Raw genomic sequence first — 24,969 nt, 5'->3', positions numbered from 1 at the left:
TTTTTAGCAAGCATCATGGCAGCTCAAGCCATTAAAACTTGCAAAGTGCCATTGATCACCTAGAGGAAGAGTAAATCCTTCAAAGTCATGTAAATTTTTCAACTTAAAGCACTGACTGTTTTTGCACCAGCTTTGTAGATATCTAAAATGCAATTTCTTTACATAGTATGGACACGATCTTCAGGGATTTAGTGAAAGAAGCATGTGTGCATTCTGTTTTACTCTCTCTGCCAACCTTTCCCTCTAAACACATAATCAGGTCTAAAGGATGATTAAATAGGTAATGGAACGAGGCATAATGTGACATCTTACTGAAAGGTAAGAGGGCAAATACAAGTATTTAAACCTTTCTTCTAGCTCCTGGTAGATAAAGCAAGCACCATTACGTACAATAGTCTTCATGTTACTTTAACTATCCTGTACACCTCCCATAAAGCTTTTGTATAAAATTCTTCCCTGCATATAGAGAAATGAATCATATCACATTATAGCTGGCTATGCATTCTTCCCTGAGCACGCCATGTTTTAAATTGCAAAATCCATTTTTATTTTCTTTTTCATTTGTCACCTCACCACTGGAAGGAAGGTTTCCTGGAGCATATTCCAGTGCATGTCTGACAATATCAAGTCTGCCTTCGATATATTAGTATAAAAAATTGAGGAAAAATGACTACACTTACTTGAGGTTAATGAACAAGTAGAGGAGACAGAAAGCCTACAAGTTTCACTGTACCTTCTGCTACAAACCTTTTAAACATCTTGATGAGCATACAGATATAATAAGTAAACAGCAGAGAAATAACTAATTTTTTTAGCAGGGAAATAAGTAATTTTTTAGTACTTTGATAATTTTCAGATAATTTCATGAATATTTGGATAAACCTGATATGAATATGTCTTCTTTGTTGTCTGCCATCTCACACTACTGCAATGCACTGTGCAGTGTTAACCTCTCCTTGTCCTTATTGTAAGTCAGCCACGTGGGGATGAGACGCTGATAGATTTTATCTCTGAGGCATTCTCCTCTTTGATACTGAACTGCTACAACCTCTCAATCAATGTATACCTTCACAACATGCTAATGCAACAAAGCTTCAAAATGGTGCAAGCACAGTATAATCCTTTATGTCACACTTTATGTGATTGAAAAAAAGAGTGAAAAAGAAGAAAATACTTGTAAAACAGGTATAAAGCAGAAACTTTCAGCATCTTCTGCAGGGCTAAAACATTCTTCAGGATACTAGGTTGGAATCCATAAATATTTAACATTGCTACAGGCAGAGGGATTAACAGAGTAGAGCTTTTTGATCAATACTTGCAGTATCGTGTGTTGTGTCCAGTGGGACTGAACAGCAAAATGCTATTTATAGCCTAAAGTATGCTACACATCATTGAAGTCTAATACAAGCGGACATAAAATTCTCTCTTGATCAGGGATAAGCCACTGACCTGACTGTAGCCTGATCAACCATTTCTTGTACTGCAATAGCACTTGATGGCTCCCAGCCCCATTTTTCTGGGAGCTTTCCAAACCATAGAAAAATCCAGACTCTGACATGAAGAGATTAAAATATTAGATAATTTAAGATGAAATTAAATAAAGATGGTGCAATAGAACAAATGGTACTCTGAGTAGTGAGAGGGTAAAAAGCATAAAAACACTTGAGTTCATAGAGTAACTTAGTGTTCGATTAATGATTAATAGTTCTGAATAAGAAACATTTCTGTTCTATTTTTAGCTTATAAAAATAATAAGAAAGAGTTTTTCTAGATTTTGTCTCAATTTCATTTTAAGCAGTGCCATGCAAGCCAAAAAGGAACAGCAAAGGGGAACACAGCAGCCAAACATAAGTTGGTGCTTATTGCAGCAAACCAGAAACCACTCGACCAGATGAATGCTCAGTATGCCCCAGACAGAGCTCTGTATCTGAGACATAAAAAGAAAGTTCAAGAAAGCAAACAGTAGACATCTGTGAAATAAACAGCCTGTAAGAAAACATTATTTGCCTTGTCATTCTGAGTCTCTCAAGATATATTGCAGGATTCTCACACATTAATCTCTCTGGAATACATATGAAATAACCTAGCACTACTTGGGGAAAATCAACCTGTGAACCTAACTCTGTTCTTTTATATTCTACATGCTTCCAGCAGCTGAAAGGACTTGAAACAAATGGTTCCAACCCCTCACACAAAACCCTGCTGCACATTTGACTGCAAAGGCAAAGCACAAACACGGAACTTCACATCAGTCATTCCTACCGCTTTCGAAAATAGATGAATTTTTGCAGTCCACTGTCCTCAAAGTCAGCTCCCAACTGCCACCTTTTCTGTTGTTGTAACATGCAATGTTTGTTGTATCTACAAAAAACTTGGACTAGATAATACGACAAAATGCCATAATAATACAAATGCATTACTCTAAAACCCAGCAACATGCACCTGTACAGGGGCAAACCAGACGACAGACTGAGTCCATATGAATCTATGCTTCTCTCAACAATGAACATGGATGAACTAATCCCACAACAGCCTGCACCTGAAAACTGGCTCCTGAGGAGACCAAACTCTTTCAGTGTACACAAGCTTATCTGCCTCCAGACCCACAGCCTTCCAGGGCTGAGCTTGTTTCCCATAGTTCATAACCTATATTTGACAGCGCTGCATGCTGCTGAATCCAAACCTTTGCCACTTATTTGGAACTAGGTAATCTGAATAAAATGAAATAGCTGTTGCTCGTAAGGGAACTCTCTCAATTTTCCCTTCACGGCTGCATTTTCTGTTACTCAATTTCAAGGAAGCCAAAGTGACTGAAGGCACCTGACTAATTTATTTAAAGGGCTCATATATGGATTTCAATCTCTTCCTCACTGACTGACACTGTATTATATCCAGGAAGCAATGAGGAACTTGCCATGTAAACTCTGAATAAACTTTTCCAGAAAGTGTATTTCAACTCCTGTTTCTAAGGAGAAAAGGTTAGTCCAGTATACAATCACTATATATTTCACTTTTAAATTTCATTTAGCATATAATTCTCATGAAGTTTCTAAGTGACAGATGTCAATAGCTAAATGTGAAAGTCCAAAGAAACCAGGTAGATACAAACATATACTATCTTACATAAAATGTCACTTATTCCCCAAAGAATGATTTTTGAAGATAATTCCTTAAATTACAATTTTTTTTTTCTTATCAAATATGGACCTCCTTTTTCTCTCAAGCATTCTGAGTTTTCTTCTGCAGTTATAAGCTTTTCATATGATTTGTCAAGAGTTATAATACTTTAGGATTATTTGTAACAAGCACACATACTCCTAAACACCTATGAGGGATTTCAAAGAACAAATTTCAGCAGTCACTGAAATAAGAATTCAATGATTTTAAAAGGTTGCCACCTCAAGCTACAAGACTGACTTGTTTTCTAGAGTTGATTTAAGAAATACAAACAACTCCACAATGCTAAAATAAATGAAACCAAACCAAACACTGCAGTTACGGAAAGTATTGATAGAGAAAAAGAAACCACAAACTGAATAAAATTTGAAAACCCCCTTACAGCACTGTAGCCAGCTCAAAGAACTCTAGAGCATCTGAGCAAATGATGGATATTCTCTTGGCTGATAACAGTACTGATGCACTGAACACATTGTGTATATAAATTATGTGAAGTGATGAAAAGAGGATGAAGAAAAGAGGATGTATGCACTTAAAGAGGAACAAAGACATCAAGAGTAAGAGAAAATATGCTGGAGAAAATGTCTAATGGCACTAAAGAGATGACTCAGACTCAAAGAGACAGATGACACTGTATGCTGAGGTAGGCATTTGAAGGCAGACCACAGGTATACATTCAATACAGAAAAAACTAAGGTAAAAAGAGGAGTCATGTTAATGAACCTCCTTGCCATAAAATCCTTTCCTGCTTTTCCTCCTTTTTAATGCAAACTGTATATATATAAAAGTGTGTAAGGAATTTTAATGAGATGTACACTTTAAATGTATTAAAATGAATTATGCAGGAAAGCAGCAGGAGAGCAACAGATGTACAGATTCAAGGGTGACATGCTTAGTTTCACTTGATGAATGTTTGTTTTGTTGTTTTGAAAAATTAATGTAATGAAATATTTAAAGTGAACAAGAAACTTTAAAATTGACTTGGGGAAAGGATTACTTCCTTACAAGGACAGAGGTTTTTTAATTAAAAAAAGGCTGCTGGCATCTGAATCAGGACTCTGTGACCAACCATTACATTACTCTAGGACTCTGTAAGACATTTTAGGAATGTCTTACAGACAGCATGTTTCCAAACCATGGTATAACACCTCTTACAGACCATGAAGCCAAAGTCTTCACAGCAAACTTACAGGATGGTGTTTCTAATTAAAAAGATGATGATATGATAATCTTCAAGAACTTCTGAAGGCTGACAGAAGACCATGGCTGTCCTTTGGTCCAAAAAAAATCTGGACCACTGCTTTTGCCTATACTATGTAAAGACTAATGATTCTTGAAACACAATTAACATTTAATCACCTTCCTTCCAGGTACTTCACCAAATGAAGGAATTAGAAAAATACAAGAATCCACCCATCTCATATTTCTGTTCTTGAAAGTGTCTGTTTTCTTATCCAGAGCATCATTTTCTGAGGTTTCTTTTAAGCAGCAGAACATTGAGTGGTCTTTACCTTTGAAAACTACCTTCAGGTATATAAATTTGGGCATCAAAATCAAAGGGACACATGAAAATTAAACAGGAGATTCTCTGCCCAGGCTCTCTAGTTTTTATTGGCAAGAGCTATGAGGAAGTCACATACATACGCTTGACTCTCCACTGCAGCCTGTACAGCACATAGAGAAAAAGCAAGTACTAAGCCTCTGATTCCCCAGCCTGAAGTCAAACCCTGGAGTTGTAAATAAAAGTAAGGTTCCAACGCCCAATGCAAAGTGATTGTGAACAAAGCAGCAAACAAATTATTAACCTTGCCCACAGTGCCTCAGGGAATCAGAACATTTTTATTATTTGAAAAGAGTAAGAATGTTCTTGAGAATATCCAGCCACTCCTCCATGAGAAAATTGTTCATGAAGCAAGTAAAGAACAGAGGAGGTTCTGATGACATAACTTGCATGCTGAGCCTTTGAAATGATAACCTCGTGAGAAAGAACATGAATCAGAAGGATTCTTTGATTTTTCCTTAAAAAAAAAATAAAAATAATCACAACACAAAACCCTCTCATTGTCCAGTACTGTGCTCTTTACCATTTAGGATGGCTGGTAGCCAAGAAATGCAAACTAACCACCTAGGAATGATGCAGCTGCAAGGTTGTTCTGAAAAAAAACAAAAGAAATTTTTGTGGTCTAATAACGTTCCCTGACTTTAATCCATCTATGAAGAGATCACTACCAATAACAGCAGCAGCAAAGAAAAACCTTCTGGGTAAAAGCATCTAAATGGCATAATAATGTGGAAATTGTATTATTTTTATAACAATTTAACCTCAAGCCTTATCTGTGTATCCAATAGGCACCCTTCCTCCCCCCATTATTTTGATGCCTTCTATACAGGATCCACAAGAACACATTTTCATGGTGGACTTTACCAAAGTGTACCTTAGTTTCATGAAAATTGAACAATTATCTGTTTACTAGCAAACAGGCAGTCCACATTAGTTCAGTTCTGCTTTGCTGAACTGTGTTCAACTGCTCAAAGCATTAAAATGTTTCATTATGAGATTTCAATCAGACACCTCCGGCTCCAGCACCATGGCGCAGAAAATGGGATGCACAATGCCCACTGCTCTCCACATTTTGGCTGCTGCTTTTTAAAAGCTACCCTTGTTCTCTACAGAAACTGTTTATAGTTATTAAAGGTTAGGATAGCTTCATGTATATATGGTTTGCATTATCCACATCTTATCTAGGTTGCTGTCTCTCTCCCTTTCTTTAGCATGGCAAATCGAAAATTAACTGTAGTGGCTTTGCTTTCACCTCATTTCAGTAATAATGCCTAAAAAAATTAACAGCAATGGTGTTTTAAACTATTAACCACACACACATAGTCTTACATTCTAGTGTAACTTCCCACCAGCACACATGAAACCACCCTGTCCTTGCATGGCGGAGCTGGCATCCAGATGCTGATGGCACAAGATACATTTGATTGAATTGCCATTTAAACCTGAAACTCCTGAAGGAGCCAGAAAAAGCCTTGATCCTGGGAAATGTTTCAAGTGAGCTGTCCCCCTTTCTGAAGCAGACAGATCTCAGATATGAAATGTCACGCACAATTACCCTAGAGTCCTTGACTCTGAATCTCCAAATAACTCCTGGCATTATGCAGGCTCTTCTCTTCCCCCAACAACTACCAGGACTTGATTTTAGTAAGGTGCAAGATATACCCTTCATAAGTATTAGCTAAAATGAGACACATGACTTAATAAGAAAAAAAAAATATACAGCCTTTCTTCTTAAAAATTAAGCAGCAGAATGCAAACTGTTAGGAAACAAATACTAAGAATGCCTCATTATGAAGGCTACCTAAAGATTTCCAGATTGCTTTTTATTCATTCCATATTTGGGTCTTCTCTAATTTGGAGAAACCCCCACTCTTTGTGATAGTGGAGCATATAGACACTGGTATTTGGAATCAGGTTTGCATTGTGCCTCAGTATTCTAATTGTGTATTATAATTCCTGTATCATGCTGTGCTGTTCCACAAACTGGTATATTACTCTTCTGAATCAAAAGCCCATGTAACATCAGATATTTTCAACTACCTAAATCTGGCATTAAAACATTAAACCCTCCTGCTGCCTCAGACCTGTTGGACAGACCACAGCCTGTAGGTCAGGACTGGCAATTGCCAAATCTCCTTGGTGCTACATAGACAAGCAGGTCAGGGAGTTGAGGGCCAGCAGCAGGGTCTATGTTTCTATGGGATTCAGGAAGTGAGGCAGGGAGGTAGCTCACAATATGAAGAGGCTGTTTTGATGGCCACATGCATAGGCTACCATCACAACAGCCATCAGAGTAGTCTTCCAATCCATGTCTCAAAGGAGACCTGGAGCAAGCAGGATCCAGACAAGTAGAGACTACTGTTCCTTGGTTGGTGTGCTGGAGAGGCACTTCACTGAGCCATGGGCTGGATCATTCCATTTGGCAAGGAAAGGCAATGGATTAAGAAAGGGGCCATCTGGGAGGACATCTTTGGCATGTGATTCATCACCAGTGCTTGATGATGGGCTGGGGCCCATGGAGCAAGGTTAAACCGATGGAGGTGGGGCCACTGGCATTCCGTATAGGCATGTGTTATCATCCTCACTACGCCCAGGCAACAGGATTGGTCATTAATGTGATGAATGTATTAAGTTCACTGTGCTACGCCAGTGCTGGTCTGAGATGGGGGTAGAAAATCACCAGCCAACTCCTCCTCCTCCTTGGAAGAAGGTTCAGAGGACATGGGCACGGGTGAAGTTATGTGCTCATAAAGCTTAGGGAAGGATACAGCAGGTGACCACAGCCTCATAAACAAAGCTGAACTGAGCTCAACATAAAGGGAACAGTGAGACAAGGGGGGCAGAAAATCACAAAATGGAATACAGAAACCTTCAGAATTATTTTTAAGTAATGTTAAGTTTGATGGCTTTGTAACAGTAGCAATGGAAAATTACTGAGGTGCATGATACATAGAGAAAAAAAATTAGAGTACAGCTAGAGGACATACGGAGAATTCTCACAAGATAAATCATTGTAGTTGACATAGTTTTAAGTAAAACAGCCTAGAAGAACAGGACACGGGGATGAGGAGTATCTGGGAATGGCAGGTGTCCAGGATGGGCTACAATTAAACTAACTGATAAGTAGGAGGATAGGAGGATTATTATGTCTCTGGTGCTAACGAACCAGTTAAACTGGTATGAGCATCTACTGCGCGTGCTTCAAAGGCTGCCAGAAGTGATGAAGATTGTTGGAAGAAGTAAATGACCCTCAGAGACCACCACCACAATTCTGTACACATGCGGGGAACCTTCTGGAAAATGATGTAATCCATACATAGCCTCATGAATACGTATGTATGCCCAGTGGCTATAAAAGGATGGCTTGTGTGGCAATGGGGAAAGACACGTTAGGAGGAGCTATCCCCCGTGTCCCCCGGTGCTGCAATAAAGAATACCTGATTGTCAGCTTGAAAACTTTGTTGGCAACTTTGTTCCTGGAGTTTTCTCTGAACCAACAGAAAAGTGTCTTTTGTTTTAGATAAACAGCACTATCAGTTGGGTGGTTCACCTGTTTGTGTAAGTGGACTTCTCTGAGTTAATTCAAAAGGTGTGAATATCCTCCTGAAACAGCCAGACCAGCATGGAGGAAGGATCTACGAGTCTCGGGCCCACATAAAGTATAAAATAGGGACAACTAATACAACAAACTTGGAAAAAAGCAAAAGGTTTGAGCTGGCTTCAAGCCATGTATTCCTTTCCAATCACCTTCATGATGGTGAGGCATACAGAGACTGGCTTGGGAATCACATTTTTATTGTGATTCCACTGTATTTAACAAGTGCTGTATCTCTTCAGCATATTGCTTCATTGCTCTTCTAAACCATAATCCCACATAATGTCAAATAGCTTTAAATAAGTAAATCTGCTATTAAACATTAAACTCTTCCTGAGTGAGGTATCTGAGAGACCCTGGTCAGAGAGACAATCAGAAAGAGTCTCAGGAACAAAAATGGCTTCTATGGGCTATTAAAATGATACTACTTACAGTCTAGAGCTCAGAGATTCCAAACTTCCCCTTTTTTATTTTTATACAATGAAATAAACAAGAATCATAACAAAGAATATAAATAGAGTAGATGAGAATCTTCCCTCTCAACCAAGCAGTAACAGCCATGGGAAAGCCAGGATGATGCTTTTAAGTGTCTGTTCCCCAGCATCTTCTTCCTGTTTGCTTACAAGCCCCAAAATATTCCCATAACTGTCACCTCACTGCGAATGGAAATGAACAACCATTTGTAAGGCAAATAACGGGTGGGGAGAGGCATTAAAAAAAAAGGAGGGGAAGTCTTTTAACCAGGAAATTAAAACCAGGATCTAACAAAAGCCTTAAGCATGTTTCTAATTTTGGCAAAGCAAAAGACTCAGCATCTTAAAGACCATCTTTTTGTATGCAATAGAGCTTTTATATTTCCAAACAGGCAACAAGCAGTGAAAAAAATTTCAACACACATTATAAAGAATGAAATTGAAGACAAAATAACAGAATAAAAATCTATCAAGATGTCAAACAATGCAAAGTAATGTGCTGAGAACTGTCTGTTTTTAAAAGCTAGCACAGAAGAAGAGGAACTGTTTCAAGTTGATAGATTCTTTAGAGTTCTCAACAAGAGAAAACAGGAAATACCTAAAGAATTGTTATTTTGGTTTTGGCAGATATTAAGGACAGACCTTTAAAATGCCGCAAGAGCAAAAGGATATCCTCTTTGAAAGGAACATGAGTCCTTTCCTAAGAGCTAAACTCAACTGCAGAAGCCCGTAAAAACAAACTGATGCATGTGAATGTTAACATTCATTGCTCAATTCCCCATCCAGCTCAGCTGAGATCTAATTCCAAGAGACAGGTATGTCAGCACAAAAGCACATGCCAACAAATTAAAAGCAGTAAGCAGATGGAAGATGCAGGTAGCAAGGGTCTCAAAAATTGGCACACAATGGTAAAATATCAGAAAACTTAATTCGTTAAAAAGGATTACCTAGAAAAACAGATTTATAATCTCTAAAACCAAAACAAAATGCATTAAAACCAATGCAATCTGACTTTAAGAAGAGTTAATGAGCTTGAACTAAGACGTAGGATTAAAAACCAGAGTTCTCTGAGATCCATTAGTGGAAAGATATATGGAAAAGCTATGCATTAATTACTTCTATTATTCTTAGCACTCCAAACTCCCTACGTGACATTAAGCAAATCTTCCCCTTCTTTGGTCTCAGCTTCCTTGTCATAAAAAACAGTCAAAAAATATTTGGTATACTACCCTTTAAGTTAATTAATTTGTAATATGCTCCAGTATTAGGGACAGTGAATAGAATGCATATAGATATGCATATTAAACAAACAAAACTGTCCAAAGCATTCAAAGTATAAAAATAACAAAACTGTTTTTACCATAACTGGATGTGAATATGCCTCTATAAATGTGGTGATTCAGAGTTTTTAGCTTGCTCAAACAATCCAAGTAAACTGATTTTGTTCTATCTAAAATTACTGAATTTCATTTGTCTTTAAGATAAAGATACAAAACCATCCTTGAAAACCTCAGCAGATGTTAGAATGTGAACTTTGCTCTCTCACCCAGCTGCTCTTTTACTTCCTAAATAGAAGGTTCAGACTTGGGAGACCATGGCTTTCCAAGACAAAAATCAAGCACATTCTTAAAATCTGAGTAAAGATTATTTAAGTATCTGCTAAGAAATTTTCTCAGTCAAGGTCATCAATGACATTTTGGGGTGTGTAGGGGAAATATGTATTTATAAACAGGCACACAATCATATGAGAATCAGCTTTAAGGAAAAATTCCCAACAATTCTGGCATGACAGGTGGGACCACAACTCAAATTTTTCCATATTGTTAAGGCTGCATCTTCATCTACAAAAATCAACAATGCAAGACACATTCAAGTCAACATCTTTCACACGTGTCAGAGCTCAAAAATCCCAAGCAAAACAGACAAAGCAAGATGAGTAGCTGTCATACAGATTTAGCTTCAATGATACAAACTTGTTATCAAAAGAGGTTATCAAACAACAGAAGGTTTCTCCTGTCTAATCGGTCACAGCATAAAACATTAAGCAATTCTGACTGCATTGAGAAAAGAGCAGCAACAGATAGGCTCTAGGTCCGAGCCATTGGTGCCCAGTTTGCCTACCAAGAGTGGAGGAATCCATGCTGTGTCATCAGCTGGCAAAATCCTTCCTTTGGGAATGGATAAATGACAAGATGCAAACAGTGTCTGATCTAGTGCTGCAGGTCACAGGACATGTAAACACAGGATTGTATTTACAAGAAGTTCAGTGCAGCTGAGGCTGCTCAGAACCCATGGAGGAGATTTTTGAAATGCTGGCATAAAAGAGATGGTGACAGCAAGGCAACGCCAGCTGCAGGGAACACACGCTGCACTAAGCCTGTTGGGAACAGGAAAGAGTGATGGACAACCATTTTATTAATCAAGATACTCTCGCCAAGCTCCTCAGCAGCAAGGAAAGTGAGATGTAATCATCTGTTCTTTGAGCAGTTGCTTGTGCAGGTTAAGCTTGTTCTTACCAAGAAAGTAGCAGCTTAAGAAATGCTAAAATACGTAACAAAATGGGGTTTAAAAGAGTAAACTACAGTATTTCTAACAGATGCAGCTCTCTCACAGAAAGCATGTACTGTAGAGTTTCCACTGGGGTAGCTAACAAAGATTTCTCTGCTCATAGGTCTGGTGGAAGGACTGACATCCTAACTAACCTGGCATTGTCTCTTCCCCTGACTGATCTTTCTGCCACATCCCACTTACAGGGTATACATAAAGTGTCAGTAGACCCATAGCTGGAATCCATCAGCTGTGTTAAATAACTGAGTTATTCTGATTTCCTAACTAGTGCTTGTGACTTCAGACAGCCACAATTAATTTTACTAAATGCACTTGTGCTGGCTGAAGTCTTTTGTGATGCCTCCTTAGGGCACTATTATAGGTTTCAGATTGAGACGACTTCTTGGGATCCATTGTGTTCCTGGAAAAAGGGCTAATTACAACAGTATTTTTGCACAGCAGTTACCACTAGTCTCTGCCTGTATTGCTCTTCTCCTGCAGAAGGGTAGAAACATGAAAATAATAGAATTCAGTTTGTTTTTGTTAGAAGACATGCAGCAATCAGGTGGAAAGGTTTTCATGTTCACTGTGAGGTACAGGATATGATGCATGAGAAATGGTAATGAGATAACAAATTAGCCATTGATCCAGACCCACCAGTGGTAACTGAAAACTATTATGTGGTGACTGCTCTTTTCTGGGGGTCTGTTTGAAGTATGTTGGTGGTCCTCATGTATTTGTTAGGAGAAAAACATCTGCTGAACAAAAACCACTATCAAAATCAATATAATTACCATCTTTTTGAAACTCTCAGCTTAAGGGAAGGGTGGGTCTTTTTCCTGATCTTGAGTTGATCTTTCTTGCGTGACAAATAAAAGCTTTCAGCTTCCAATTTGTTTTTGCTGGATAAAGAAACAGTTTTATTTCCCAAGTCTGACAGTCTGCCTCCATCTATTAAATTTTCCTACATTTGGTTATATTAATGTTGATTAATGATAAATAGTTTCAAGTAAGCCCAAAAGACTTCAGTACCTAGGTACCCATGCAGTCTAATAGGACTTATGTACCTCTTACTCCAACTACTTTAAAAAAATGTCAACTATGTTAAACTAGGAACAGATACGGGGGGAGTAGTATGGAGCCCACCTACAACATAAGTCTCCTGCACATCACTACTCTGATGTCCAGGAAAAATCTTCTAGAATCAAAGTTCACAAAAATTGGTCAGAACAGTAGATTACTGAGTCAGTCCTCTCATAATGTGCATTTTTACGGGCGCAGTGTATTTTTTACTTGTTCAAAGCCAGCAACAAAATGCTTGGAAAAAAACCCAACATTTAAAATTAACTTACAATTCACATGTGCTCCAATATCTACAATATTTTCCATCCTGAACTACTGCTGTCCCATCTACATCTTCTACCTTCTTAGCTCTGAAATTAAATCCCACTTTGGATGACATGCCTTGTACACAGTGCTAAAACCAGCCATCTGGGTCATGGACTGTATTTGGTTTAAACTACAAGGAGGCAAAACATATGCTTATATAAATGAGAAACTGCCTACCAACACCTCAATCACAAAAAATAGTATTTAAGATTTTTAATGACTGTTCTTTCTTATATTATATGTGGTATGCTGAAACACAGCTAATTCATACAGAAAAGGAAAAACTGCTCAACATGAACTTGTGTTCACTTGTGTGCTTGTTGGAATCAGCCTCTCAGTCCTGCCACTCACATGCAGAGATTACTCTCTGCTTTTAGAGAATCCAGCTTAATTCCCCCCAGTTTCTCTTAGAGGTACCCTTGGGGCTAGTCTGAAATAAGATAAATTAGAAACTAAAATAACATTAACTCCTGCATCAGTGAAAGACAGACTCTCACAACGTATTTACTCCTATGCTAACAGGATCTTTTTGAAATTCCCAGATGCTAAGGCTTTCATTAGACTGTAATGTAAAACTCAGCTGATGCAGAATTTCTTGAAGGAGAGTGCTTTGGATGGCAGGTGCTCACTCATGGTTCTGTTATAGGGGGTGAGCTTGGAGGGGGAAATCCAGACAAGAATACAGTTAGTAGGCTGCTGGTCATATTTTCTTAATTTGAATCCATGCTTCAAAAATTTATAGAGTCAGCTCTAAAACTTCACATTTGATCACAAAGTTATGGTATTTACTAAAGGTGGGGGAGAGAAGGAGGAGAAAGGGAAGGGAAGAGGGGAGAGGAAGAAAGAAAAAGAAGAAATGAAAAAGGGAAAATGGAAAAAAGAGGGAAACGCAGGAAATCGAAAGGCAAAAAGGAAAGGCAAAGGGAAAGGGAAAAGAAAATGGAAAGAAAAAGCCAGAGGGAAAAAAAAGATTTAGAATCAGTGAATTCACAGTGTAATCAGTATTCTAATTGAGGAAGAACCAGACTGTATTCAGTAATGTAATACTCTAACTGAGGAGCCTGAGACATTATTTTGTTAGGGTGGTTTGTTGTTGTTTTGTTTTTGTTAAAATTTGCATTTTTGAAATGCGAAGTAAGGCTTGTAAAACTTGGCTCCTGAAAAGCATTTTGTCATATCCTCAAAAGGTTAAATTACTCCTTTTCCCCTCCTCTCTCATTTTTCAGTTTCTTTTTCTCTGCTGAACAGCAGCAGCTCTTGGAGTGCTATGTATTTGAGGATCACATACAGGGTGGTGGTGGAAAAGCTACATAGAAAATGCTATTTTAATGAGCTTTAACAAAAACGATAAATGTAGAATCAGACATGCATCACCTTTTCCCTCCCTCTTGATGTCTCATACATTGTAGAAGGTAAATTGCAGATACATCATAAACACAAAGGCAGCCCTAGTAAAATGTAGGCTGCTTTGCTCCTCTTTCAAGTTCCTGTGACTGAACATAGAAAAAAACTTTCTATGATCTTGTGATCAAATGCTGCCATTCAATCAAGAAAGACTAACAGAAATGGCCAAAAAATGGGGCTTTTACTGCTGCTGAGGACTGTTGACCTGCAGCATAATGACATTGTTGTTGTGACCAAAAGAATACCAAGTAAAACATTAGCCACTTTCCCAGTGCTTTCAGACTGAATTGCTTTTTTCTGTTGTGCAGTACCATCAAGGAGTAGAAGGGGGAGAGGGAGACTTCATTTACTAAAGAGGCTCCTGGTATTCAAAACATGGAAACTGTTGTTGTCATACTGCTCATCTTACATGATGAATCACAAAGGAAAAGATCTTCACAGGCTACTTCAGACACATCATGCTACTTCACACCCTTGGGGTCTCGGGGTGGGGGGTGGAGAGGGGGGCACAGAAGAGTCCTCAAGGTTTCTCTGGTGGTAAGGAAATGATTACTTTGGGAAGTGGTAGGGAGGGAAAGAAAGAGGCAGAAAGGCAAGACCAGGAGAGAAGGACAGGTTCTGTATACTCCTTTCTCAACATATTTGCCTTCAATCTCTCATTAAACATCCTTTCTTGATACACAGTCCTTCCTAAAGGCATCAGCATTAAATTTCTCCCATAGCCACTTAAACCCACACCAAGCACCTGCTACTTATGCCTGTTCACAAAAGCACTGAGAAGTCTGAATACATATTCTCTCTTTTAAGCCACTGAATTCTTCACCAGCTCTGCCAATAGAAATGTATTTGGAGAAAACCCTCCATGCCAGTCCTGATGGAGCAAATCCACTTGAAAGACTCCATGAGGCTGTATGCTTGAAGGCAGCAGCCACTATGTCTGTGGAGCCCTGAAGGCAGCACAGACCAGGCACGCATCACCTGGATGTTTACTGATTTACAGTGGTGTTCCAAAATGTGTGAAAAAACAATGCTCCGGTTTTATTGCGACATCTGAAAAGTCCAGTCCCAGAAGCTTCCACTTCTGGTTGAAATATGGAGGCCCAAAGGAATGTGTCAAAGAATACCTATCTGTATGCTGTTAAGTTTCAAGAAAACGTTTTTGTTCAGGTTAACTGGAATTACAGAGCAAAGACTCAGACTGAAACTTCTGACTTAAACTTCTCTATACTTCAAATTTTAAAATGTTCAACGCGAAAGCAAGTAGCAAAGTTTAAGAGAGGGAGGGAGGAATGAGGAGCAAAGGAAGAATTTTGCTATGAGAGGACTAAAAGGATTAAATAATTTCCCTTAGTAAATAAAAAAACCAAAGAACCATGTAAACCACTTGCCGAGTATTATTAAGCATAACACACTGTGAGCTTGAGTGGTTAGTCTGTGCTCAGCTAGACTGATATCCTTGCTCAAGTTAGCTTTTTAAATGAGTTGTAAACTAGCTGGCTCAGGTGTGACAACGCTATACTGCAGCAGTAAGGCCTACAAAGCAGAAGTACTCCCGTCATTTAAAGTGTCCTGAAGGGACTAATAAAAGTAATGCAGGAGAGGAAGAAACAGGAGGATATGCTACTGCTGGCCACAGTTGATGCAAAAGCAGAATTCCTCCCTGAAATCTGAATCATGTACAAATGACTTAACAATGTTCCACATTGTTTCATGCTCTGCTTTGTATGTTTTTGTTTGTTTGTTTTACTTTGGTTTAAATTGCCAGCCCTTTAGACCTAAACAATCTGAAATTCAAGCTGTGAATCTTTCTGGCTCATAAATTTTGCCTGCCATAACACCTGTGCAACTCATCTGTCTCATCTTGGATTTTACAAGTGCATCCAAGGAATAGCCTTGTCCCTGGACCAGAAACTTATCGACACTTGCTGATATATGAGGCACGACAGAATTCAGTGCACATACTCTCAGCTGTGCTGGCTATGCAGCAATAAAATACAGAAGAGACTTTTTTGCTCATAAGCAAATATATCTGCCATTGCATATAAAGGGAATGGATTGTTAAATTATAAGATTTATGTAATCACTTTTCAAAGCAAAAAATGCTCTTCAATTTAAAAGAAAAAAATGTATATATTAAAATTAGACAAACTGTGACATACTTCATTACCGCTAGATATTATGAATGACAAAGGAATGCAATTCTCCATTTATCTTGCAGACTTCTGGAAACCTTATGAAAGATATGACAGGTGATACTGTGACAGAAAGAAACACGGAATGATCTTCTCTCATTTATATGCCTTATTGTTCTCCAACTTCAATCCTATAAACCAAGTGAAAGATCTTAATCCAAAGTGCAGTAATGATGTTTTATACATCATGACCTGAATTAATGCAATACCAAAAATAAACTGATCTTACATGGTTTTTATTAGGTCTAGTTACAAAGTAATAAACAAGCCCTGTGAAACAATTTGCCATTAATTATACAGACAGATTACAAAAGTCAGTATTTCATAATAATGTTATTTAAAATACAAAAAGATATGGTTCTTTTCCTAGGAACTTACATAAAAGTATAAGGCCAAATAAACCAAGACATATATATGTAGCACATCAGATAATTTGAGAAAGCCCCCATCATCAACATCTTTATATATTGCTGGAAAAGCAGGCCTTAGACAATGTCAGCACTCAGTCTTCTCACACAGATTCTCTGGTGGTCCCAGACTATGTGATTTAGCACTGATACACACCTCCTAATATCAGAAATACAAACTGGTTCAACTCATGCTCCTCCAAGAAATAAACGCATACCAGCTATTGGGGTTTACTGGGTAAATATCTAATTCTGTATCCTCCTAGCCAAAGCTAAATGAAAATTAGTAGATAGGAGTTGGGTTGTTGTTTTTTTTTAGATAGTATCTCTTTGCCTTGAAAGAAAATACAATCTTAAAAATAAATAAAGAAATAAACACCCCCCCCCCCCCCCCCCACCCCCTCCCAAGAAAAAACAAGATCTAGAAAATTTGGAATGGAGTTTTGCATCGAAACATGGAAATGTGTGCTATGAAACCAGAAGCATCTGCACAAATGTCAGCACAGCAAGAACAGAAGGTTACATAAACATAATTCTGGAGAAGTAGAAAAAAAAGGAGCTAAAGAACCCTGTCTTGTTCAGTGATACAAAATGACACATTTCACCTTTTAAACTCCAAAAAATGCCATGAAGCAACATAAATATTGGCTAACTTTTAAAGGCTGTCTTTGAAAGGATGGAGATAGTCCAAGAAACACTTGATCTCAGCTGAAGTCGCAACCTATTGGCAACCTGTTGCTGAAGAGTCAGTTCAGGCTGGATTAACTACAAGCAGTATTTTGCTGGGTACCCAGAAGGAGGGCAAAGCCAGGAGCTGCTGCTGCTGCTGTGTGAGAGCCATGGCTCTAAAAGGAAAAGCAGCACTGAGGAGGTTGGCCACACCACAGAAGCCTGCATGAGCCACAAAACAAAGCCACAAAGACCTAACAGGGGAACTGCTTACTAAGCAAGAGGTTTTATATTTTCTACTAATTCAGTACCTATCCTGTAGTTTCTTGGTTAGAAAGTCCACCTTTATGACCATCTCTTTCAAAGGCTACATGATCTTACTATGGATGTCTGAAAAATGAAATTCTGTTTCCCTAGGGAAACTCTCTTCTGACAGCTGTGTATGCTACTCAGCCACCTCTTAACATCCATCATGACCCAGGCAACAGGTCAACAGAGCCCATTCTGCACTGAGCAGTTTGTTAGAGACCCCTGAGCTGGAGACTGCCACCTGTGCGCTGCTGAGGATGCGGGAAGGACCTGGGGTGCAAAGCAGGAAGTGTTACAGTGGCCTCATGGTCATCACCAGGGCTCAGGCAGGACAATAACAGAAGGAATTAAAGATTTTATGTCTGTCAAAGATTAAGACTGGGAACTGATATTTAGAGGGTTCAAGATGTAAAAGAAATTTCTGTTGACAACAAGCTGAGCATGTGCATTCATGGAGCAGAGGAAGCAAAAGATAACAGTGATAGAACAAAAAATGACAAGCAGAAATTGGAAACAGGATAAAGAAATAGAAAATGTATTAAACAGTGATTTTTTACAAAGGTCTTTACATGGATCATATTTTCTGATACAATGGGGAAGGATTTATATACTGCAGTTGGCAGATAACAATGAAAATATTTACAAAACTGAATTCGTAGGAAGTAGGCGGTATAAAACATTCAGATAACATTAACATCATATATGGTAAGGGAACTGAGGATACAAGTGAGGGAATTCATGTATTTTGAACAAAGATAATTTCTGAACATAACAATACGTGAAAGATAACCTCCTTTTAAAACTAGCTCTGCTGAGTATTAACAGTACGAAACCTACCAGAATGCCCTTTATTCTGTTTAAGTTCTCTGCAGCACTCAGCAAATGTTTTAACCTAACTACAAGCCTGTACATAGTTTCCACCTTTGGCTGCTCTTTTGTCTTGTTTAAAATGTCAATTACATATACATACATACAGAAAGCAAGATAGAAAGACATTGATATTTATAGTAATGTATTACTTACCTTGATAAAGTGATGTAAACTCCCCAAAATATAGTTCTGGAAGAGTTTTCAGGGTTTTATGCATATAAATGAAGAGAAAATTAAATAAAAAGATGAAGCACCAAAACTAAGAAAAAGAGGCTAAAAAGTTATCAAACAAAACATTTTAGGTTCATTCATTCAGAAAAACATCTGAATCATCTGATACTATCACTGATAACAAACAAGGTATCATTTGTTCATTCATAAGAGAAAACCAGTGGAACATGTTGCTACATTTTCCATTGCAGAGTTAATTCACAACTGGAGTACTGTTTTCTCATTACCATTTCAGCCACAATCTCCTAGAAAACACAGCGCTCTAGATATGTTATTCAGTATTCTATTTCTCTGAAGCAAAGATTAAATATTTAAATATATTCTCAATGGCTGAAGAATCTAAGAGATGACCTAAGAGAAATATTTAAAATAAGGAGAAAGGCAGAAAATACACATACATTCTCCTGAAATGAGTGTGTAAAAATGCAGTGCTTGGGACCTTCTAAAGAGAAAAATGCATGGTAATAATGATTAAAACAAGATATGAGGTATTTGCAAATACATCTGTACTGTTGAAGATGATTTTTTTCTGTTTAAGAGTTTCTGCTCAAGTTAAATTCAATCCCAAAATGCCAGACACTTGTTACTTGTGGGGTTCTTAATCTTCACAAGATTAGTACTTCCCTCTTCTTTCTTTTTGTCAGATATTTGTAACTTGTCATTAAAATCAGCAATAAAAGCCACACAGACCTGCTATGAAAGAGTAAGATTCTTGACCATGCATTGTAGCATTGTGTCTCACTTATTTTCCCTGAGAAAGGAATTGGCCCAATGTCCTATGACAACCAAAAGTATTTACAAAGCCAACAAAATATAGGAAGTACTATAATGACTATAAAATGCTGTGAGAGAGCATAATGGACATATCAGCAGAGGATAATTACCACAACTGAGGCATGTTCCTGTGAAATTCCAAAGAGAAATGTAAGAACTCATTAAGTCTTTGCATTTATTCAAAAAGACAAAATGAATTTTTTTAAAGGCATCCAAAGGATACTGGGAGATGAACGAAAATTCTATGCAAAGATGTACCCTAAGCTAGCCCATCCAAAGAGAAATCAATTTGTTACTGATAGAATTGCTAGGAAATTTTACATTAATTTAGTGACTGCAAAATGTGATAGATTAGCAGGATTTCCTTTAAAGTCCCCTATTCACCAACAGAGATGCAGCACTGAAAGACTGACAGTGAGCTACCTTCATCATTAGCAGTGCCTTTCACGTCTTGGTGGAGATGTACAGTGCTATAGTCTGATGAACTCATTTTCTGACTTCTCTTTCAGAGTGGCAATGCAGGGCCTGTACAATTAGTTTTGTGTGGGGCTGCACTCTCTATAGGAAGAAAATATACACAGTAGGCCCTGGTCTATTTAGCTCAGAAAAGCAGTGCTAATAAAAGGAAAACAAAAACAAACACAAAAACCTGCGAAAAAATAATCACTCAAAGCTAATCAGAATATTTATGAAATTCACATGGAATCTGCCAAGAACTGAGAGTTTCCAGATTTCTGGGAAATGTACTTCCTCAGTATGGAAGAAATGCAGATATTAACTAATTATTTATGTGATAACCAATTATTTTGTACGGTACGTCTAAGACTGAACATGATGAAATTCTTATTAGTTGAGCAAGGAGGACAGTGGAGCAATTCCCTTTGGAATGGAACGAAGCCAAGTAGTTGGATAGAGAAGCACCCCTAAGGAGAACAATTCACTAACATAGACAAAGTATTGCTCAATTTACATCTGACCAGCAAAATGTTTCAAGTGGCAGAAAATAACCTTTACATTGTCACTGGTGGTCTGGAGCTGCCAGTGTTCAGCTCCACAATTTTTAAGAGACAACAGACAGCAGTTGAAGTTAGAAAGTCAAACAAGTAATGACATATTTTTGCCTTGAGAACACACAGAATGCAGAATCTCCAGAGTACTCTCTGTGCTCTTTCTTTCCTTGCAGATACAACACTGCTTTACTCTTTCCTGACTTATTGTTGGCCTGGGTCAGCTTAGATGTGTGACTCCTGGATAGGCTCAAACATCCAGGTACACAGCAGTGATTCTCCTGGAATTTCTATTTTATTTAAAAAAAAACCCTCCAAAGTAGCAAAACAAAACAAAATCAAAAAAAAAAAAACAACAAAAAAACAAACACCAAAACCTCCCCCCCCCAAAAAAAAAAAATCCACAAAAAACAACCAAACAAGCAAACAAAAAAAACAAAACCACAACAAACCCAAACCAAATAAACCATAAACCCAAATTCCAACCTACTCCCCCCCAAAACCAAACAAACAAGCAAAAACAAGAAGAAAAAAAGCCAACTCCAAAACCAAAAAAACCCACACCAAGCCCCACATCCAGTTAAACTTACATTTCATTTGCCAAGGAGACACTAGTTGGAAAAGAGCTCTGTATTCAAAATGAGTGTTTGAGATAACTATTTGGGAGGATTTGGGAGGAACTGAGTCATGGCCCATTGCTGATTCATAATGAAAGCTACTCTTATGTTGCCCAGTCTTTCTGATGGGCTGTTCAACATCACATTGAAGCTACCTACTTCAGTCCTTCCTCCATCATGACTTGATAACCAGGCAAAACCAGACCCACAACATGAACACTTTATCCTACAGACATGGTGTCCCCACACATATACCCTACGTCACCAGGATCACATCTCAGGGAACTGGGGAAGCCAGCATGGATGGAAGATAGCTGCCAAACCAGTGCGTCTGGTCCATAGTCTCACTGCCTCAGGAACAAGGGTAGGTTGTACAAAATAGCCTACAGTCAGGCTGATTCTTTTTTCTTGATGGGCTTCATACAACCTCTTATTAGCTGGCAAGCCTGAACCAAAACATCAGAGTTTGGGTGAGAGGAGATTTGGACAAACATGTAAAGCCCTCCCAGTTCAATGCTATGTCTAAAAGAAGTACAGCTGAAAATCCTAAATCAATTTAATTTAACCCTAAAAGGATTGATGAATTTTCTCTCACAGTAAGATCATGTCTTTGAGCAGCAGAGGTTAATAACAGCTAGTGTTGCATACTTCTACTAATGTTCTCTGGTTCCGCATTTTTTAACTGAAATCCATAAAGAGGTCACAGCAATAACTAGAGATGATTTTCTTTCTATGCCAAGTACTGGGATGCTGGTAGGATAATTTTCAGACTCTGATTGTGACTTTCCAAGTAAACCAGGAGACCTGATTTTCCTTCCTTCTGCATACAGGAAGATAAGCAACTGCCAGGAAGGGGATAAAGCAAGATGCTTCTATATTTGCTGAGAGGCTGTTGTGGTTTAAGCCCAGGCCATAAGTCAGCCATGCAGCCCTCTTGCTCACCCTCCCCCTTTCTTCCCCCCACCCCCCCTCCCGGAGGGATGGGGAGGAGAATCAAAAGAATGTAACTCCCACTGCTTGAGTAAGAAGATCCCAGTAACTAAGGTATAACACAAATCACTACTGATACCACCAATAATAACAGTGATAAGGGAAATAACAAGGGAAGAGAATACAACACCACCTGTCGATATCCAGTCTGACTGAGCAGTGAGTCAGCCCATCCAGGTAACTCTCCGTTACATCCTGGGCATGACGTGCTGTGGTATGGAATACCTCTTTGGTCAGTTTGGGTCAGGTGTCCTGTCTCTGCTTACTCCCAGCTTCCCCTTCTCCCTGGCAGAGCACGAGACTCAGAAAGTCCTTGGTCAAACTAAACATTTGAGCAGTAACTAAAAACATCGTTGTTATCAGCGTTGTTCCCAGGTTGAAAGTCAAGAACACTGCACTGCACCAGCTACTAAGAAAGAGAAAAATGACTGCTACTGCTAAACCCAGAACAGAGGCTTAAATACAGGTTCACAGCACAGATCAGTAAACTGAGTAGAAGGTCTATCAGGAATCTACATCAAGAGGAAGAAACTAAGACTGAGTGGTTTTTGCACTGGATGAAAGTTAAGTAAGTATGAGTGGTCAGTATCACTTCAATTGACACAACTGCTCAACTGATCATGTTTGCCCTCCAGCTTCTGAAGAAGAGGAGGAAGGAATTCAAAAAGTGTTTTAAACATGGATTTGAAAAAGGCCTTACTCTAATAATAAGACATAAATATTCTCTTTCATGTGGATCAAATACCCTATGATAATTTCTAATTATCTGTGTTGGGAGCTACAAAATCTGCCCTCCAAAAACAGAGGATAAATGGGATCTTACAGATATCTAATGCATAGTTGAGTGAGTGCAGTTGCTGGTTCAGTGGCTTTGCCCCAAGCATTATGCTTGATCTGCATCTGAATTGTACTTAGGTAAATGAAAACTCAAAATAGTTACTTTCCAGCTCATCCTTGCAACTAAACGCCATCTGACCACAACAATCATGAGAGAAACATGGCAGAAAATTTTCCCACATGGACACCTTCTTCAGGAAACTAAAAGTTGATTCATGTCCTTTAACTGAGAAAGCAGCAAAAGTTATAAACATTGAAATCCAATTTCAGTGTATCCCTGGGAACAAAAGTTATCATGCTATCTTATCAAGACTCCTATTTTGATGTCCCACATTGCTGATGTTGAATACCCAATATATTCCTGATTAATTTTAAAATGTAATAAAAAATATAAGATTTTCAACTTCTAGTTTTCATTCTTTACTACGTACCCTTTTTATCTCAAGCAGGCACTGTAAGAACATTTGGCTCTATTTCTGGCTCAAATCATGTGTCCTTTCTGAGACAACCAGGAATGTGACCATGGAGCATGAAGGGTTTTAATGGCAAAGCTGCACTTACTGACTTCTTGCTATTCACACTCTTTCCATTGGGTGTTGCTATATTAAACAGATTACTACTGGGACTCAATGTATGCATACAGAAAAGTTTGAGGGTCTCTGCCTATGTTGCTTTGCCCATTGTCCTATGCAGCCCAAGTCTGTTGTACTTCACCAAGCTGGTGCTGTAGTGCATTAGTGTCGAGAAAAATTGTGATTACTTTTTCAAAAGAAATCCATTGAATGGAGTCTTGCAGCTTGTACCACAAGTGTTATATTCTTTCATGAAGGTGATTTGACTAAAATTTATATGTACATTGCAGCATTCAATTACTGTACACAGTAGCTGTTCAGATGGCTCTCTTTTAATTATTTAGTACATCTTCTGCATAAAGAACCAGGCAATGAATAAGGAGGAATTTAATGAAAGTAACTAAAAAGAGGAAACAGGTTACCGGAAGTCAAAAAGAAAAAAAAAAAAAAAAAGGTAATAACTTAGGATGCAATTCTTGCAAAGATTTCCTGCTCACTTAACATAGCTTTTCAGAAAATATGAGGGAGAAATCTTTGCAGATCTGTGGCCTTGGGGAGGCCTTGGGCCTTGTCAAACACTAAGAATCAGGCAACTGATAACTAAACTTTGCACAGCTGATGGCCACATAGATGACAGCAGAAGATTTCTAAAGCAACCTACTGGCTGGAAATTGCCTTTCAATGTGGCATGGACACACCAATGAATGAATTCTGCAGGTAGTATCAGAAAATGGCTGCATTTCATTAAGTTATGGCTAGTACAAATGGTATAAAATCACTTCATATCTGAAATATCCTCAGTTAATATTAACAGCTATTGCTGTTAATATTAGTAACTTCAACTAGTAACTGTAAAGAACACAAAATTACTATAACCTGAAATCCTGGTGCTTTTATAACTATAATGCAGTTGCTGATCTAGTTGGTTTGAAAAGCACCAGCATTTACTTATGTGGCCTTCACTCTAATTGGAAAAAAAATCAAATATAAGTATTTTAGATAAAAAAATGCAGTAGGACAACACAATTCTTTATGTACTTAAATTCACTGCTGTCAGGCATAAATGTCTGAATAATACAAACTTGGTCAAGGAGGAAGTTGCTACAGGTCATTAAGGATAGGCTTCTAAAAGGGAGGTTCACCCTCTTAGCTGGGCTGGTAATATAAGCCATGCTCACACAGGATAGAGAAATTCCAGCATTTCTGTATTCTAAACTCTTCAGTGAATTTTAAACATTATAATGATGGCTGGACTTACCTGGTAGACCGGGTGGGGTTTTCAGATATTTCCCATTAAAATGTTGAATTACTACTTCACATTTTTCTGTAGACTCCATCCTAGAAAAGA

The 24,969-nt window shown here is 38.2% G+C and overlaps 1 protein-coding gene across 9 annotated transcripts in view; it reads right to left on the bottom strand.

Moving 5' to 3' along the window:
• Window positions 1-24,969, bottom strand: part of RBMS3 (RNA binding motif single stranded interacting protein 3) — a 726,761-nt gene that overhangs the window by 118,395 nt on the left and 583,397 nt on the right. For all 9 annotated transcript variants that reach the window (XM_061464999.1, XM_061464998.1, XM_061464997.1 and 6 more), the window contains one exon: window positions 24,880-24,959. In XM_061464999.1, the coding sequence (XP_061320983.1) occupies window positions 24,880-24,959 (80 nt within the window). The remainder of the gene's footprint in view (window positions 1-24,879; window positions 24,960-24,969) is intronic.

Source organism: Pezoporus flaviventris, unplaced genomic scaffold, assembly GCF_033815535.1.
Source record: "Pezoporus flaviventris isolate CSIRO_AGI_PZ_B2104156 unplaced genomic scaffold, CSIRO_AGI_Pfla_v1 ptg000037l, whole genome shotgun sequence".
NCBI lineage: Eukaryota > Metazoa > Chordata > Aves > Psittaciformes > Psittacidae > Pezoporus > Pezoporus flaviventris.
Note: the sequence above shows the minus strand (reverse complement) of the source record. Positions and strands in the feature narration are given on the sequence as shown.